Source organism: Megalobrama amblycephala, linkage group LG8, assembly GCF_018812025.1.
Source record: "Megalobrama amblycephala isolate DHTTF-2021 linkage group LG8, ASM1881202v1, whole genome shotgun sequence".
NCBI lineage: Eukaryota > Metazoa > Chordata > Actinopteri > Cypriniformes > Xenocyprididae > Megalobrama > Megalobrama amblycephala.
Window position 1 is genome coordinate 27,486,007 of NC_063051.1, and position 19,745 is coordinate 27,505,751.

Below are 19,745 nucleotides of genomic sequence, written 5' to 3' on the forward strand. Positions count from 1 at the left end.
CACTTTGACCTGGCTATTTTTTTTTACCCTGAATAAAACTGTATTATATTACACATTACACAAGATTCTTTGTATTGTGGCTTTATCCATTTAATCTAATTGAAATGCACATATTTGCATATTAGCCTAAATGAATCTATCAATATTCATAAACAGAATTCAGTACTAATTGCTAGTTTTTAATAATATAATATAATATAATATAATATAATATAATATAATATAATATAATAATACGTTTTAATATAAACATTCTTACGACACACAACCCGTCAAAACATTGCCTAGCCTTTTTTTTTCTCCACGTTATTGAAAGTATGCGAGAAATTTGTTGTCTCATGTGTTTAATCAGAACTTATTTGCATCCAGCGCTGCTATAGAAACCTGTTGACGCATCTACGCACAGAAATTCGACACTACGGCAGAACGTTCTCTTGACGTCACGTCAGGCAGAAGCAGCCAATCGTGGCGCACCGAGTGTGTAGTAACACGTCATTCTACTGAGCTCAAGGAACCGGCCGGGGGCGAATCCTGCTCGACGAAGTCATTTTCGTTTTTCCATGGTGGTGTGAGCTCGGTTATTACATATTATTTATTACAGCCTGGATCAAAATCCTCATCGATTAAAAAGGTACGTCTGTCGCTGTGTTTTAGGAATGAAATCGGGGACCGTTGGTGTGTTTGATTTAAATCGCCGACCCCGGATTAGGTTAGCGGAAGTCAGTAATGTTAGTGAGTGTTAACCGGTTATACGGATGCATTTAGCAGTATGTTTTGGCATTAATGTTCAAGATAATCAATATTTTTAAATGATATTACTACTGTATATCTTGCTTCCCCCTGTTTTCATTTTATGTGGTAACGTATAATGAAACTGTGTTGGAATTATCTAATGCTAGCTTAACCACTAAAATGTAGATGTACGCGTGACGTCAATCAGATGTTTATATTTTTACTAGAATATGTTTGATCGTAAAATAATATATCAATGCAAATATAATATATGCAAAAAACCTGTTAAATCAGTTGTTATTAAGTTTTATAGTCTGCTGACCATTTCTTAGTAGTTTGTTAGACTCATTTAGTATTATATCCTAATAGTTTTTTCTTGTTTTGTGACTTTTGACATGCACAGCATGGCTATGTCATTTGGAACAGTCAGTTCATGCCTGTTTGGAAACTCTATCATTGTGTAACCAAACAGTCAATACAGGTATTGGACCACAATTTAGTGTTTAGGACAGGCATTTCCAGGGATCCCTCTGGTTTAGGGTTATCAGAGGCTAAAGTCTTCTCTAATACTTTGAAGTGATTTGTGTTTAGTCAGCAAACCTGTTGAGTACACACTCAGAAAAAAATATGTAAAAAAAAAAAAGCTGTCACTGGGGCAGTACCCTTTCAAAAGGTACACCTATTTACCCCTTAAGGGTACATATTAGTACCTAAATTGTACATATTAGTCAACTGGTACATAAGTGTGCTGCCCCAGTGACAGCTTCTGTACCATTTTTTTTCTGAGAATGTGTAGGTATTCTAGGACAGGTGTGTCCCAAAGTAGTACACGCTTAAAAATAGCATCTGGTCTTGCACCTCAAAACATCTACGCAGATCTCTAATCAACAAATTCTTCATGACGTTTTGGGTTTGGCGACGATAACCACTCTCGTCAAGTGGCTTTGTTCAAAGATGACAGCTGCTTGAAAGAATTCCCTCATAACGAATATAAAGGAATGCAATTTCCGTTTGCATTGCTGACATGGGCGAAATCGTACTTGTCACTCAGGTATTTGCTTTTAATTTTAGGCACTGCTATCCTACTCGTCCAGTTTGGAGACTCAACCCATTAGGTGTGGTTTAGGGTTAAAAAGACTTGGCTGCTCACTGTTTACTCATTTCGCTCTTTCTGGTCGTTCACAGTTTTTCACACTATCATGGCGACCTACCAAGAGTTCATCCAACAGAACGAAGATCGTGATGGAATACGCTGCAGTTGGAACCTCTGGCCTTCCAGTCGCCTGGAGGCCACACGGCTAGTGGTTCCTGTGTCCTGCCTTTACACTCCTCTCAAAGAGAGACCGGACCTGCCTCCCGTCCAGTACGAGCCAGTAATGTGCAGCCGGGCCAATTGCAAAGCCGTGCTCAACCCACTCTGGTAAGGACTGAATCACTTTTCCAAGCAGTGTTGAGTTCTGTTTGTTTGTACATTGTGTGGTCATTATAGATAAATATCATGGTGACATCTGATATGATATTTGAATGACTAATTAGTTGGTGGACCGCAATTGGAATGAATTAAGCTTAAAGTTAGCAGAATAACATTTTATTCCATTTTTTCTAATTGAACATTGGTTTCTTTTATCATACTGCTGTTGCAATCAATTTATAAACATTAATAAAGCACAACATGACATGGTTTAGGGGGATTTCTTTCTTTTTTCTTTTTTTTTTAGTGTTAGTAAAATAGTGCTTTGCTCAAGTGGAGATTTGGTCCTTTCCTCCAGTTTTCCACAGACTTGCTAATCACATTATTCCAGAGCTTTTTAAAATGTTAAAACAGTCTATAAAGAGTTAAAAGCAACAATTAGCAGTTCACTAACCTGACCCAATTAACATACACAATGACAATGTGACACATTGCTGTGAATAAAGGAAGACAATTATTTATCTTCATGTGCTAATGACTTGCTTATGAAAGGCTTTGTCCTAGACAACTTTAGCCCCTTTAACACTTGATTTCTTTTTGTAGTCAAGTGGACTTCAGAGCCAAGATATGGGCATGCAACTTCTGCTTCCAGAGGAACTCTGTAAGTATACATTACTGAATAAACTCATTTTCATTCTTGGCTTTGTGATTCCATGTGATTCTCTAACATCAGTCACACCTGTCACTATAAGTAAATGATAATCTGTTTCTTCACAGTTTCCTCCATCATACGCAGGCATTTCAGAAGTGAATCAGCCCGCAGAACTAATGCCCCAGTTCTCCACCATTGAGTACATAGTGCAGGTAAATTGACATGTACTCTGTGTACTCTGTACTGTACATAGACATAACATACTGTACAAACATCTAGATTAACTACAACTCCTTTAGCTCACAGACAGCTGCTTGTCAAAAGCCACGTTGTCATTCTTTAAGATGATCCTATCAGTGTCTTTTGATAAGTGACACATTTTTCTATATTTAAATTTTAAAATGAAATGTGTCATTTCTGTCAGTATATACGTACCTTTCAAAAGTTTGGGATCAGTAAGTATCTTATGCTCACCAAGGCTACATTTATGTGATCAGAAATACAGTTAAAACAGTAATACTGTGAAATTATTATTACCAATTGTTTTTTTTTTTTTTTTCTATTTTAATATATTAAAGCTGAATTTTCAGCATCATTACTCAGTCTTCAGTGTCACATGATCCTTTGGTGCTCCAAAAACATTTCTTGTTATTATTATAAATATTGAAGATGGTTATGCAGCTTTTTTGGGAGGGAAACTGATCATTTTTTTCAGTATACTTTGATTTAATAGAAAGTTAAAAAGAAAAGCATTTATTTGAAATAAAAATCTTTTCATCAATCAAACTTGTCTTTGCTGAATAAAAGTATTAATTTCATTTAAAAAAAATGTACTGAGCCCAAACTTGTGAACTTTGAAGTGTATATATTAATATGAATAATATAACAGAATAATAACAATAAATGAATTAAATGACTGAATTTATTTATAAATAACAATATGTATTACAAAATTGTAATTATTGTCACAATTATGTAACCTTATGTATTTCTTTTCAGCGTGGACCTCCAACCCCTCTCATCTTCCTTTATGTGGTGGACACATGTCTGGAGGAAGAAGACCTCCAGGCCCTGAAAGAATCCTTACAGATGTCTCTGAGTCTCTTGCCACCCAACGCCCTGGTGGGTCTCATCACCTTCGGCCGTATGGTTCAGGTCCATGAGCTCAGCTGTGAAGGTATTGCCAAGAGCTTCGTCTTCCGTGGCACAAAGGAGCTAACACCCAAGCAGATACAGGTCAGTCATCTTTCTTTAATGTGATTGATTCACCACTCCTAAAAGCACAAAAAAGCCACCAAGTGACTGTATAAAACCAGTTTTCAGTGAAATTTATCAGGTGCATCATGTGTTTGCAGGAGATGCTAGGACTGATGAAGCCAGCCACCTCCGGACAGCAAGGCAAACCACTAGCCCCTCATGACGCCGCTGCTTCCTGCAGGTATGAGATGATTGTCATCATTTTACCTTGTGAAATCCGTCCTCCTCAGCACGCAAGAAAGTGATGTAAATGAAAGCAGTTGTGCTCATTTTCTATTTTCTGTTTTAGATTTCTGCAGCCTGTTCAAGCAGTCGACATGAACCTGACCGACCTTCTTGGGGAGCTGCAGAGAGACCCATGGCCTGTTCCTCAGGGGAAGAGACCCCTGCGTTCCACTGGCATCGCCCTTTCCATTGCTGTTGGACTATTGGAGGTACAACCAGCACATTATTCATTTAAAAAACTCATCTTGTATGGCATAATAAAATCTGTATTTGACCAAAGAGAGATTGAGAGAATGTAAAAATGTGGAATGTTCGGGATGGTTTTTGGTGATTATATAAATAAATGCATCTTTGCTGCTTTTGCACATCTTCACTGAACTAACGTTCACTACTGTGTGGGAGAGATTTCATGCAGAGGTTTTTCTTCTTTACATTGTAACTCTGGTCTAGCTGTGAGTTGTCAGTAATGCTGGCTGTGAGGTTCAAAGTCCACTTCAGCTGTCATGTCATATCAGAACAGTTGTACCTAGTACTGAACCCAATTATTATACTTGCATAACTCTCAAGATAAGATTCAGACTACCAACTGCACTCTTGTTTGATAATAAGTGTAGCATGACTGATTTCACTTTAGCATGCATTATTCCCTTTAAAAGAAAACAATAATATTTGTAATATGTGAGAAATGTTGCTTACAATTGTTTATACTTGAATACACTGAGACAATGAATTAAATCCACTCGGGGTGTGTTCAGACTTGCCAGGTTTGGTTCAAATAAAACAAACTGGTGCGGTTCATTTAAATAAATATGAACGTGTCATCCGAACCTTGTTGTGCACCATATAAGCGGACCGAGACTCATATTTACAGGGGGTCTCGATCCACTTCCAAACGAACTCTGGTGCGGTTCGGACCAAAGATATCTAAACGAACCAAAAACAAGGTGCGACCCTAAAAAGGACAGAATGCAGCAGATCTTCGTTTCTGTGTGTAATGGAGAAATTCCTGCCATTGTTTTGATTCCTTTACACATTTTTTAAGTTCTTCACGAGTTCTCAGCTGGTAGAAATACCACCATACATACGCACACACAATGAGCGCATTTAGCCCAAAACACAGATTTTTTTTGGATGTTCTGTCACAAAATATATCTCAGAAAAGCTTTTTTTTTTTGTTTCTGATATTTAGGTTCAGTGTTAAAAATGACAATGTGAACGCTAAGCGAACCTGTGCTAAACGTATCGTTTTCTTTTTTGATCTGGACCAAGAGAACTTAACTGAGTGTGAACACACCCTTAGATTCAGTTTTTAAAACATTAAAATACAAGTTTGCATTTCATTCATTGTGTCTCTCTATTATTCTACTCTTAGGGAACTTTTCCTAACACAGGGGCCCGTGTGATGCTGTTCACCGGTGGCCCCCCAACACAGGGGCCCGGCATGGTGGTGGGAGATGAACTGAAGACCCCCATCCGCTCCTGGCACGACATCCAGAAAGACAACGCTCGCCATCTCAAGAAGGCCACTAAGGTGAATACAGATCTGGTGATGCACTTATAATATGAAACATTCTGTTTCATTCCTCAAGCTAAATAAGGGTTTCTGTTGACATCTATTTAGTATTACGAGACTCTGGCTAACCGCACAGCAGTAAACGGACACAGCGTCGATATCTACGCCTGTGCACTGGATCAGACGGGACTCCTAGAGATGAAATGTCTGTCCAACCTCACAGGGTGAGCATTGATTGAAGATTATTGATCTTAATAATCATTAAATGTCCTCAATATCAGAAAATTATTTGACATTGAAATGTAATATTTGGCTGAAATGATTTGTTTTGTTTTAGGGGCCACATTGTCATGGGCGATTCCTTTAACACGTCTCTGTTCAAGCAGACCTTCCAGAGAGTCTTCAGCAAAGACTACAACGGAGAGTTCCGCATGGCTTTTGGCGGTACTTTGGAAGTGAAGGTAAGATGGCCTTAAACTACTGTTTAAAAGTTTTGGGGTCTGATATTTTTTTCTAAAATAAATTCATACTTTTATTCAGTTAGGATGCATTAAATTGATCCAAAGTGACAGTAAAGACATTACAATGTTACAAAAAAATATTTCAAATTAATGCTGTTCTTTTGAACTTTCTATTTATCAAAGAATCCTGGGAAAAAAAAAGCATTTTCACAAAAATATTAAGCAGCACAACTGTTTTCAACATTGAATAAATAAGAAATGTTTCTTGAGCAGCATATTAGAATGATTTCTGAAGGATCATGTGGTATCACAGGAGCAAATTACATTTTAAATTGTAATAATATTTCACAATATTACTGTTTTTACTGATCAAATAAATGCAGCCTTGGTGAGCATAAGAGACTTCTTTAAAAAATCTTACTGACCCCAAACTTTTGGACAGTAATGTAAACTATTAAGTCATGCTTTCTTGTTATTCAACCTCTTAAACCTATTTGCTTTTTCCTTATCAGACCTCAAGAGAGCTGAAGGTATCGGGTGCGATCGGGCCATGCGTGTCCCTGAACTCTAAAGGACCCTGTGTTTCAGACAATGTAAGTCACAAGCATGTAACATCTCATTTCATGCGAGCTTAAGCTAGTTTTGCAATGGATTCCAATAAGACTTCACCCATGTGTATACACATGTGAGAATGTTTCTTTTCTTATTCGCAGGAAATGGGCGTTGGAGGAACATGTCAATGGAAGATTTGCAGTCTAACGCCTGCCACCACCCTGGCCATGTACTTTGAAGTAGTAAATCAGGTATGTTATTATATAATTGGCTGTTGTATTGTTTGTGCACTCGGGTGTGAGAGCTTATATTTACTTTGATGTTATAATAAAACTGGTATGTTTTATTTTTGTAGCACAACGCCCCTGTTCCTCAGGGTGGAAGAGGAGCTGTTCAGTTTGTTACGCAGTACCAGCATTCAAACACACAGCGGCGGATCCGTGTCACCACCATTGCCAGGAAGTGAGTCTGGGTTTCAGCTTACAACCTCATGAAATTCTGATATCAGTTGATATCGTATTGAAGTCAATGACTTGGTTGTTCTTTTTCATTCATAAGATTTTCTTTTGTTGATGTAAATGTTTGATGTGGCCTTCAAGTTATCTACAGTCAACTTATCTCAAGTTTCCATGTGCTATTTGTGTTTGTTGTAGCTCAAAATAGATACGTGTGTAGTTTAAGCCCTGAATAGCTCTTCAGTAGCCCAAATTCTTGAGTATTCAATTTGTGCGTCATTCATTCTTGACAAACCGGTTCTTTCTGTTGTCGCACCTAGTTGGGCTGACGCACAGTCCCAGATCCAACATATCGAGTCGTCATTTGATCAGGAGGCCTCTGCCGTTCTCATGGCCCGGCTCGGCGTTTTCAGGGCCGAGTCAGAGGAGGGGCCAGACGTTCTCCGCTGGCTGGACAGGCAGCTCATTCGCTTGGTGAGTATCACAGCTATTTAGAAGGAAATGTAGGTCAATGCCTCCATTCATAAGTGGCGATATGACAAATCATTAAGCCATTATTATAATTATGAATGTAAAAGTTGCTTCACACTCAAGTTTTGTGTTTTTTGTTTGGTTTCAGTGTCAGAAGTTTGGCCAGTTCAGTAAAGATGATCCAAACTCCTTCAGACTGTCTGAATCTCTCTCACTCTACCCACAGGTAAAACACTGTCTCCTGCAGTTAAACTTTTATATTTGTGATATAGAGGTTTATAAAAATTCAGTTTGATCAAGGTCCAAAGACGTTTTAAAGTATTAATTATTGTTTCTAAAGGTGTTAAGTTTGGGAACGGAAAAAAAATGTGATTATTAAACTTCAAATGGCGATGATTTAAATAAATGTGTGTGTTTTATGTTCAAAATGTGGATGAATACCATGTATTTATGCCAAATGATTGCTTACTGCTGATGAATTATGAGTGTTTCTTGTAAGAGTCCTTTTTTTTTTTTTTTTAAGCTCCTTCATCTTTTTCAATAAGCAGCTATAAGTAGTAAAGTGTATACATTTCAAATTAAGAGTCCTGGTGAATTTATAATGAAAGGTCCTGTAAAAAAAATGATTATTGAGAACTTAAAAATCCAAATCAACTTGATGTGTGCCTGTTTAAGTTAAATACATGATTTATTTTGAGATTGTATGGACAAATGGTATTAATTTTAATTAAGGTCTTTAAAGTGAACACTTTATTAAAACACTTTATTTAAAGTGGTGACTTTGATTTTTAAAAACTCTGTATATGTGGAGAAATGGTTTGAGAATATCACATTTCTGATATTAAAAGTTGTTGGTTTTCTCTTTACAGTTCATGTTCCACTTGAGGAGATCCCCATTCCTGCAGGTGTTCAATAACAGTCCGGACGAGTCATCCTACTACAGGCATCATTTTGTGCGTCAGGATCTGACACAGTCGCTCATAATGATACAGCCCATCCTCTACTCTTACTCTTTCTACGGCCCTCCAGAGGTGATTATAAATCCATCCATGCAGTGTTATAGAGCAGAATGCTGTGCAATTCAGCTTGTACTCATCCTGTATTTTTTATTTATTTTTTTGGTTTTGTAGCCTGTTCTTCTGGACAGCAGCAGCATCCTTGCTGATCGCATTCTGTTGATGGACACCTTCTTCCAGTTGGTGATTTACCATGGAGAGGTACAAATTCAATTGCTTGTATAATATCAGAACTCTTTAGATAACGATTTCTTTAAAAATCAATCGGTGTCTTTGCTGGGGAAAAAAGAAGAGCTAATTACAGTATATTCCTGGATACGTGCTACTTTAGAATCTGGCCAAAATGTAATCTTAGAAGCTTATGTCATTTCCTGTTGGAAGTGTGCTAATGATGACTAAAAATGCTGTTTATGTAGGCAGCTCACTAGTTTTTGGACCAGAACTGTTATTTTCAGGTGGTTTTTCAAATGTTAACCCTATAAAGCCTACTGTATCATATTTTAAATGCAATCAACATGATAACTTTGCTGGAAAACCTGCAAAATCTTTAATGATTTTTATAAAGTAAACGTAAGAATAACTTATTGTTAGTAATATTTCAAGATGAACACTTACTGGACTGAAGCAACTTATAAATATAATATAATATAATATAATATAATATAATATAATATAATATAATATAATATAATATAATACTTACTGGACTGAAGCAACATCAGTAAACTGTTGCGCATTTTCTGACTAATACTTTATATGTTGGGCTTTACAGAGTTAAATGGTTCAGTTTAGTGATGGTGTTATTGTCATCTTCACAGACCATTGCTCAGTGGAGGAAGGCTGGATACCAGGAGATGCCAGAGTATGAGAACTTCAAGCAGCTTCTTCAAGCTCCTCTGGACGATGCTCAGGAGATCTTGCAGACGCGCTTCCCAATGCCCAGATACATCGACACGGAGCACGGAGGTTCACAGGCCCGCTTCCTCCTCTCTAAAGTCAACCCTTCTCAGACACACAACAACCTCTATGCCTGGGGCCAGGTACACACCCTTTTTATGTTTATCTCTTAGATGCTTGAAATAATTGGTGTTTCAACAATGTCTGACCTCTAAAATTACAAATCTCTCTTGTAGGAGTCCGGAGCACCAATCCTCACAGATGACGTTAGTCTGCAAGTTTTCATGGACCATCTCAAGAAACTGGCTGTTTCAAGTTCAGCCTAAACTTTCTGCTGAGGATCAGTGAAGGATGTACATTTAGAGCGGAGAAGAACTTTTTGACCCAATTATCTGGAGAAACTTCCATTTCCAACCCTGACACAACAAAATGCATCTCTATGTTTGTTTAGGAGGTCCTCCAGAGAAACGGTTGTTAGATGTTTTCTAATTCTCATCTACACAAGTAATTATGATTTGTCTGTCACGTTTGTTTGCTTATTTAATTAATTTAGTTTAGTTTTTGCCTAACAGAAAGTGTTACGTTTCATTCGTTCCCCCTGTAACGTCTGGTTTCCCACAAGAGAGAATGTCTTCTGTCATCATGTTGCTTGTTGCTCTTTCCCGAGCTTGTTCAGACTGAAATTTCCATTAAGGCTTATTTGCAAGTATCCTTTTGTTTGTTTGTTCTTTTTTTGTATTGCACATATCGACAGTCTTCTCACTCTTATGAACTGTACTTATGATCTGCTCACTTGCGGGGAGAAACAGTGTTTCATAGTCCCGTTCTTCCAGTTCTGTAATTAAATGAGTGTTGTATGTAAAGAATTTAAATGTGACTTGTGATCCACATTCCAGTTTTACCGTGATCTATGATTATGAACTAATGCTATGCATACTATTTATAGTAAGAATCTCTTTTAGGTTTATTTCATTTCAAAAGATAAAGACGAAGTTGAGCACCTTGAATGTGCAAAATATGGTCTTGATCTAAAATAAAATATTACAAATCAACATGACTGAGGCATCTGTACTTACTTATGTCAAGATTTTATGCCTGATAAAATGTGACATCAAAATAATAATAAAAAATGTATTGTAATTTTCCATATCATTAATTTAACTAAAGTTTTCTTGATAATTTGTAATACAACTTAATTCTAAACAATTTCTACATGTACATGAATAAATACTATAGTAAATTGTAGTATAGGCTACTGTATATATTATAGTATTTACAACACTGTTAATGAATGCTACAGCATACTGTAGTATTAAATAGTGAACTGAAACTAATAAATACTGTAGTATATTTTACTTTTTACTACAGTAAACTTGTATGATATACCTTATAGTTGTAGAAAACAGTATTGGGTAAAGTAATTAGTTACTATAATAAAATATAACAACTATATTACTATAGTTGTTATAATATATTACCACAGCAACTATAGAATTACCACAACAAATTAATAGTACTTCACTGTAGTATAGTTCAAAAACAGTATGTATAGTATTTACCTAAATTACCATAGTATTTTTTCATGTTCGTAACATTCAATAATTAAAATTATTATATAACATTATTTGACAATATTATTAGATATTAAATTAAAATTGTGTGAGTAGCCTGCATTACACAATGTTATAGGCAACAGATTCTTCTCTAGATAGAAACAAAATAGAAGACGGCAGAAACGTCCTTTGCTCCGGGCCGGTTAGTGGAATCTGGCACCCTCAAAGGGCTTGGCCGATTGCTAAACGGAATATTGGAGTCGCAAGCAAATGTAAAAACGTTTTGGTGACTATTGATATTTGACATGCAAATAAATCTGTATGACATGTTAAAAAAATCAATTTGTCCAGTAATCACCAACAACAACTGCGATTGGCTCCTCCTGGCCTGAGCGGAGAAAAGTAACAGATCGCAGATGACAGGGCTTTTATTTTTTATTCTTTTATAATTTTTTTTATTTATTTTATTTATTTATTTGCTACTTAAGCAGGGGTCGGGACAATAATTTATATCGGAATAATTACGCTCTTTCAACATTTTTTTAACTAATTAAATAAAAAAACGTAGCATTTAACCCCGCCCATTTTAAGGTGCTCGCTCTGATTGGTCATTCGCTAGGGAAGTGACAACACACATCATGTTTTAATATGGCAGCGTCCTTGTAAATGTTGCCAGTAGCCTGAATAAAATTTTGCAGATGGATCCTGTAATGTGGAACCGGCGTGCGTCGCTGATCTATGCTGTTGGCGTTTGGACCTTGTTTGGTTACGCATATTACAAATACACGTACAGAGACGATCTTCCAGGTGAATTATAACAGGACACTAGAGCGTTATAGCTCAGTTGACCTAAAGACATGTTTTGACTTCTGTTTCAGTAATGTCGTATGTAAATGTTGATCTTATTTTTTTTTAAATAGCAACTAAATAGTCATAGCAACTAGGACGTTATAATACTAAAGAAATTACAACGTTTTGTCAATTTCAAAACTGAATGTGTGTGTTATTGCACATATTCATAATACACTGTTGTTGTTGTTGTTGTTTTAGTTGAAATGCCCGTCGAAGAGGAAGACAACAGACCTAATGTGAAGAAATATGTAACGACATACTCGAAAACCACCATTGTCCAAAGGGAGAATTTTGTGCCTTTCTCCACAAGGTTTTTAAACCTCTTCAGATCTACAAATGAAAGTTCTCCAGAGAGTGAAAAACATGAAGAAGAGAAATAAACTGACCGTTTTTTTTTTTTTTTCCTGACAAAAAGATGAACTGTCATGTTTTAAACATATGAATGTTTTGGGACAATTCAACTCAAATGCAGTTTTAATTAAAGAGAATCAAGTTTCCTGGCAATCAAAATATATGCCTTGCATCTTAAAGATCATCTTTTGGATCAGTCAACACTTCTAGAGAAATGAATATTGTGTTCACAGTATATGTTAAGTTAAATGGCACCTGAAATCCCAAGCTTTTTAAAAAAAAAACTGTCCAGAAAATATAACGGATGATGAACTTCTTTCTAAACATTTGTTGGTGTGTTTATTGAAATGTATTTTTTAATGTTTAAGTATGTCATATTAATGGGGTTTTGTTTTTGCATTATGGTGATTTGCACTTAAAGGGTTAGTTCACCCAAAAATGAAAATTATATCACTCACTCTCGTGTCATTCTACTCCCATAAGCCCTTTGTTCATCTTCGAACACAAATTAAGATATTTTTGATCAAATCCGATGGCTCAGTGAGTTCAACTTTAATATTATAAAGCGATGAGAATCCTTTTTGTGCACCAAAAATAACAAAATAGCAACTTTATTCAACAATATCTAGTGATGGGCAGTTTCAAAACACTGCTTCATGAAGCTTTACGAATCATAGGTTTTGCATCAGTGATTCGGAGCGCGTATCAAACTGCCAAGTCACGTGAACTATTGAAAATTCAAAACACTTAAGACGTAACGAAGCCTCGTTTACTGAATTCGAGTGATTTTGGCGCTCTGAACCACTGATTCGAAACAAAAGATTCATAAAGCTTCGAAGCTTCATGAAGCAGTGTTTTGAAATCGAGCATCACTAGATATTGTTGAATAAAGTCGCTATTTCGTTATTTTTGGCGCACAAAAAGTATTCTCGTCGCTTTATAATATTAAGGTTGAACCACTGTAGTAACATGGACTGTTTTGAATATGTTTTTAGTAGCTTTCTGGGCATTGGAAAGAGTGTTATTGCTGCCTATGGAGGCCTCACTGAGCCATCGGATTTGATAAAAAATATCTTAATGTGTGCCGAAGATCAACGAAGGTCTTACGGATGTGGGACGACATGAGGGTGAGTAATAAATTACATAATTTTAATTTTTGGGTGAACTAACCCTTTAATAACAGAGAGCCAATGGGTGGTTTCACAGACTAAAAGACTAAAATGCATGTTTGAGTATCCAATTAAGTCAGGCTGTTTAAATTGAATTAATGCTAAATTAAAAATACGTCTGAATATCTGAAATAATTCAAGGAATTGCGCTTTTAGTCCACAAGGGGACAGAAGCGTCATTGCGCGGCGGCGCTCAGAGGGGCGGGGCTTCGTAGAAACCGGAAGATCAAAGTGTTCCGAGTGTTACACATGATTGGAGACCAAAACAATGAAGGCGATCATTCAAAGAGTAACAAAGGCAAGCGTAACAGGTACGGCACAAAGCTCATAATTTCACAGTGAATGCTGTTGTCAGCTGGGCGCTCCTTGTAATATTTTCGGCTAATTTATTGAAATGAAACTGAAAGCTCCATATAGTATGTACTCTATACACTGATGTCACGCGTGCCCCACTTAACATTACTAACTTGTTAACAACTATACACAGACATTGAAACCTATGCATTAGATATAACTGTTCCGATTAGCACTATTTTAAGGATGCAGCTCGTGTTGCCTTCACTTTACTGTACAATGACGTCATTCGTGCGCTTTCTGAAACAGTTGGGGAGGAGCAGATCAGTTCCATAGGCAGAGGACTCTGTGTCCTGCTTGGCATCTCAGTGGAGGACACACAGAAGGATGTTGACTACATGTAAGTACTGATGTCTGGTCAAAATAAGTTCATGTCTAATATAATAACAAATACTAATGAATAAATTGCATTCATTGCTTTGCTTATTTTAGAGATGTGATTTAATTTATAAAATAAGTGCTGTGGGATTGATTTAGTAAGTGGTGGATCTTGGAAAAGTGTCATCTGATTTCTGTGCTATATCCCAAAGATGTTACACTGATACTTTTGTCCTGAAACGTGTTAACTTGAAATTGTTTCACAACTGATTTTATAGATTTTGACTATTGTTGTTATTGATTGACACCTGTGTTATGTTCAGCATCCAAATTACATCGTATTGCTTCAGGGCAAAGACTGTTGTTGTTGTGACTGATACAAGTTCAGCCAGTGTAATTTTATTGGGATGTAAGCTCAGTAAATTTGACAAAAAGAGGAAAGATTTAAGTCATGATGACCTGCAAAAACAGTCTAAATCAAACAAAAAAAATTAAGGTAAAAATATAGTTTACACTATCGTTTAAAGGTTTAGGGTAAGATTTTTAAAATGTTTTATAAGAAATCTCTTCTACTCACCAAGGCTTCATTTATTTGATCAAACATACAGTAAAATAGTAAAATTGCAAAATATTATTACAATTTCAAATACCTGTTTGCTATTTTTATACACTGCCCTCCAAAAGTTTGCCCTCCAAAACGCCCTAGAAAAATGGGGTTTTGGACAATATTGGCATGAATCCTTTTTAATTTGTTATAATTTTGCACTGATAAGGGACAACACAAACTATGTAAACATATTTTATTACATAAACAGTTTATACATAGAAAAAACTTTTCTATGCGCCAAATTTTCGATTCATCAAAATATCCACTATTAGCAGCTATCTGTCCTAAACTGAGTTCTGATTGGTTCATTGTATTCTAAACTTAATTGGCAATCAATTGTTGAAGCTATTAGGGTGTGCTGACCCAAAAATCTTTTACAAACCTGGGCCAAGTTTAAACCAGTAACCAGGCATCACAGCTGGCAAAGGGGCATGTCTGACTTTGACATGTATATATTGCCATTATTATGTAATCAAAATGAAAATTATTATTGCTGGTCTTCAATGATAATGTCAAGTTACTTTAATGTATTTGCACCAAAAAATAAGGATTTATGCTGAAAACCACACTTTGCCAGGGGTGTTTCCAAACTTTTGGAGGGCAGTGTATATTTAAAATGTAATTTATTCCTGTGATGCAAAGCTGAATTTTCAGCATCATTACTCCAGTCTTCGGTGTCACATGATCCTTCAGAAATCATTTTAATATGCTGATTTACTGCTAATATTATTATTATAATGAGTGCTGAAATCAGTTGCTTATATTTTTGTGGAAACCATGATAGATTCTTTTCAGGACTCATTAATAAACGTAAAGAACAGCATTTATTTGAAATAGAAACCTTTTGTAACATTATAAATGTCTTTACTGTCACTTTTGATTAATTAAATGCATCCATGCTTAATAAGACTATTAATTAATTACTCACTACAAAATAATACTTGAGTAAATGCACTTCTTTACTCTCCTCCTGAGGGACAAACACGGATATGTGTGAGTCTTATAGTAAATGTAGTGCCATTGTGGCCTTAAAGGAACAGTTGAGCCAAAAATGACAGTTCTGTCATTTTTTCAACTGTATTTCCGTCTTCCTTGGAACACTAAAGTTGTTTTAAGGAATGTTCATGCTGCTCTTTGCTATTTTAGCCTACAGTGACCAGGGAATGTTAAATATGTGTGTCTGATCAGTATGTTGTTGTTTATCAGGGTACGTAAGATTCTTAACTTGCGTGTGTTTGAGGATGAGAACGGCCGAGCCTGGAGCCGCAGCGTGATGGACAGAGAGCTGGAGGTGTTGTGTGTGAGTCAGTTCACTCTGCAGTGTATCCTCAAGGCAAATAAGCCTGACTTCCACTCTGCCATGCCGGCCGAACTGGCTCAGCCCTTCTACAACAGCATGCTGGAGCAGATGAGGGAAGCGTATAAACCAGAACTCATCAAAGGTGAGTCTAGACCAGTCAAACCTTGAAGATTTCATTCTGCTGATGAAGATTAGCTTGTTGTTTAAGGTTTTTGCTGCATTAAAGGGATAGTTCACCAAAATATTAGATTTTTACTCTCATGTCATTCCAAACCTCTTTGACGTTTTTCTGCTGAAGATATTTTGAAGAATATTTCAACTGTTTTGCGGTGAGTAAATGATGAAATATGAACTATTCCTTTAATACTATTAGTCACTAAATATTAATTAAACAGAAATTTGCAATTTTACTTTGTAGTAAAAGGATGGCTAGAGCAGTGGTTATCAACCATTTAATTTATTACTTTTAATTACTATAATAATAAATTAATAGATAATTAAATAATAATTGTATTAATCATATAAAATGCTAAATTACTCAGTTAATATATAATAAAACCTATATATTTTATGTGCATTTTATGTTTCATTTTAATTTTTATATTTAAATATTGCTAGTTAGGTTTAATTTATTTTTCTTTCAGTGTTTTAATTTTATTTTAGCTTTGTCACTTAACAGAAATGTTTATATATATATATATGAGAGAGAGAGATATAGATATATATATATATATATAAGTCTTGTAATTTAGTGTTATTTACCAATAATAACCCTGATAATTATTAATCGATTAAAATAATCTAACTTAATTGAAGCGGTAAAAAGTAAAAACATTCAAAATGTAAACAAAAATCACATTTCTTTTTTCTTTTCCCCCTTCAGTAGCTATTGTCAAAAAGTAGGGATTATTATTTCTTTTAATTTGCAGTTTTTTAAATTTCTGGAACTCCAAAATGAATTGCTATTAATTAATAAATCAACACTCCCAGTTTCTGTTAATAAAAAGGTTGGAAAACAAGCAGCTTTGTCTTGTAGATGGGCAGTTTGGTGCAAAAATGCAGGTACTCATTCAGAATGATGGACCTGTGACCATTCATCTGGAGTCTCCTACTCGCCCTACAGACCCTAAACAGGTATCCAGCTTCGATTTGTGCTGAAATGGGTGTCTTAATATTATATTCTTGATAAATTTGTAAATTCTTTATTAGTTCTTAATACTCCATGACTTATTTTTTGACTGTATGAACCCATAAAACAGTTTACCTCTTTTTCTTTTTTTCATGATTCAGCTGTCTAAACAAGAGAAGCAACAACAGCGAAAAGAAAAAACCAGGTCAAAAGGCCCTTCCGAGTCCAGCAGAGAGAAGGCAGCTCTGCGCTCTAAAGCAGATCCCAGCGCCAGCAGCGGAGCAGAGGGAGATGTGTCCTCTGAACGGGAACCATAGAGTACCTCACGGTAAACTATACAGCCACAGTCTACTTATAGTCTCTTATTTCTTAAAACATTTCTCCACTATCTATCTATCTATCTATCTATCTATCTATCTATCTATCTATCTATCTATCTATCTATCTATCTACACTGTAAAACTCAATAAGTTCAGAATACTCAAAACATTTGAGGAAACTTATTACCTCGAAACATTTAAGTTAACTAACGTATTTTTTTTTTAAGTTAGTAGAACTTAATTTTTTTGTGACAAGTGGGGCGGGGCCGAGAGCCATGGAAGTGGAGCAAGGCCAGTGTGGTGCACAGGTGTCTCTCATTAACAGTCACATCACTGGCATTCCTTCGCTCCCACAGTTCTAAGTACATATAGTTAATTTACATAAACATCACATTCAGATCTTGGTTAAATGTTAGTTAGCAAAAAACACATGCTATTATAACTATCAAAGAGACTGTCAATATATACTTGCATGTATGTAATCAAACAACATACAATATATGTGGTCTTAAAAGTTTTTCAGCCCATCCTCAACCTAACCACATGGTCTACTCTTCACCAGAATGGTAACCCTACAAAACTAACATAACAGAACCCCCGTCAATCCCAACATAACACACCATTAAACACTAACTTATGTCTCCCTATGTTAATCTTATGCAAAAACACACAAAATAACACTTAATTTCAACATTTGTACAGTCTGATGCAAAGCATGCTGGGAATTAGAAATCTGCTGCAACTCAACTCAATCATATTAAGTTCACCTTGCTACAATGAAATTTTGAGTTCACACAACTTTTTTTCTGTTAAGTACAATGAACTTTTATTATTATTTGAGTGAAACAAACTAATTTCATTTAATTAATTTCACTGTTCAGTTTTACAGTGCACTTGTCACCATTACCAACTTTTCTACATTAGCATAACAAAACATTAATCACTACTAAATCTCCCTTACCATTAATCTTGCACAAAAAAAGTTATATAACACTTGATTTTAGCATTTACTTTTCCTTTCGAGTGCCATGGGCAAAGCATGGGCAAAACAGTTTAGTTTACTTGAAATATGTCAGTGCTGTGAACTCAAAAGTAAAAGAAAGTTTTAAATACTCATAACAGTTAATTTAACTGAACTAATTTGTTTAATTTAAGTTTGTCCTACTCAAACGAATTAAGTGTTTTGAGCATTAGGGTTTGCTATCTATCTATCTATCTATCTATCTATCTATCTATCTATCTATCTATCTATCTATCTATCTATCTATCTATCTATCTATCTATCTTCTCTTATTTCCCATAATTCAGTGAATGAGTTGTTTTTTCTATTTTTTTTTTTTTTTTTTTTTTAACTGAATCAAACTCCAAGGACTGTTCTTTGGAGATTGACACCAAATAGCACAGTGTGCTCATTGTATTTCTTTGTTTCTTTAAGGATTTTGCAACTTGCAGATCCAGATTTTCCAGGGGAATGCTGCTGTCTTCAGGGACATCTCTCATTGCAGCTCATGCCTCATTACTGTCCCTCTCAAATGTCCACGATAGTGCCCAGTCGGATTTTCTTCTGAAACTTGGATTGTATATAAACACAAGAACAAGTGGCAGCTCCACAATTACCAGTAGAAAAAAAGACTCAGGCACATATAAGTGGTATTTTGGCACTACTTTGAACATATCTGAATATTTACTAGGCCATCTAATTTATTTAAATGTATACATCTCTGTGATATGTTTTAATAAAAACAGAAAAGAAAAAGGCATATTGTTTTTGCTTATTGCATAACTAGGAAAGTAGCATTGTTCTTTATATATCGTATTTGAAGATCTCATTTAGATCTACAAAGTGAAATCATTATTCATATTTTCCATTATTTAAAAATGCTTTGCTGGTGACACTACAGAGCTGGTGGCAGTCGGATGAAATTGGATAGTTTATTCAAGTCGCACGTTGGGTTTATAATCTTATAAAAAGTATGACCAACTGACAAAGCACAAAAGCGCTTTTGTGAGGTAATCTGCTTTATTGCATGGGACTTTGAGTAGGATTATTCCTAAACATGAAAAACAGATGTGTATCTGTACAGCTTTGATGAATGAATTTTCCTTCAGATAATTATACAAACAGGCTATAATTATATAAAACAGGCATT

The 19,745-nt window shown here is 35.6% G+C and overlaps 2 protein-coding genes and 1 long non-coding RNA gene across 3 annotated transcripts; all 3 read left to right on the forward strand.

Annotated features, from left to right (window-relative positions):
* The first annotated feature begins 436 nt into the window (after nt 1–436).
* sec23b (SEC23 homolog B, coat complex II component) lies at nt 437–10,694 on the forward strand. The gene is made up of 19 exons (XM_048200294.1): nt 437–631; nt 1,918–2,152; nt 2,747–2,804; nt 2,921–3,007; nt 3,795–4,031; nt 4,151–4,233; nt 4,342–4,486; nt 5,650–5,808; nt 5,899–6,014; nt 6,128–6,251; nt 6,764–6,844; nt 6,965–7,054; nt 7,159–7,265; nt 7,579–7,732; nt 7,878–7,955; nt 8,599–8,760; nt 8,860–8,946; nt 9,564–9,785; nt 9,879–10,694. Exons 2-19 carry the CDS (start codon nt 1,932–1,934, stop codon nt 9,966–9,968), a joined length of 2,301 nt encoding a protein of 766 aa, XP_048056251.1. The 5' UTR covers nt 437–631; nt 1,918–1,931; the 3' UTR covers nt 9,969–10,694.
* A 538-nt stretch (nt 10,695–11,232) lies between these two features.
* Nucleotides 11,233–12,722, forward strand: LOC125274150. Its single transcript, XR_007186193.1, has 2 exons — nt 11,233–12,002; nt 12,246–12,722. It is a non-coding gene; the product is annotated as an uncharacterized LOC125274150 (long non-coding RNA).
* Nucleotides 12,723–13,534: 812 nt separating this feature from the next.
* dtd1 (D-aminoacyl-tRNA deacylase 1) lies at nt 13,535–19,355 on the forward strand. The gene is made up of 6 exons (XM_048200307.1): nt 13,535–13,878; nt 14,171–14,261; nt 16,053–16,288; nt 17,183–17,280; nt 17,437–17,603; nt 19,031–19,355. The coding sequence occupies exons 1-5, from the start codon at nt 13,836–13,838 to the stop codon at nt 17,590–17,592; spliced, it is 624 nt and encodes a 207-aa protein (XP_048056264.1). The 5' UTR covers nt 13,535–13,835; the 3' UTR covers nt 17,593–17,603; nt 19,031–19,355.
* The last annotated feature ends 390 nt before the right edge of the window (nt 19,356–19,745 follow it).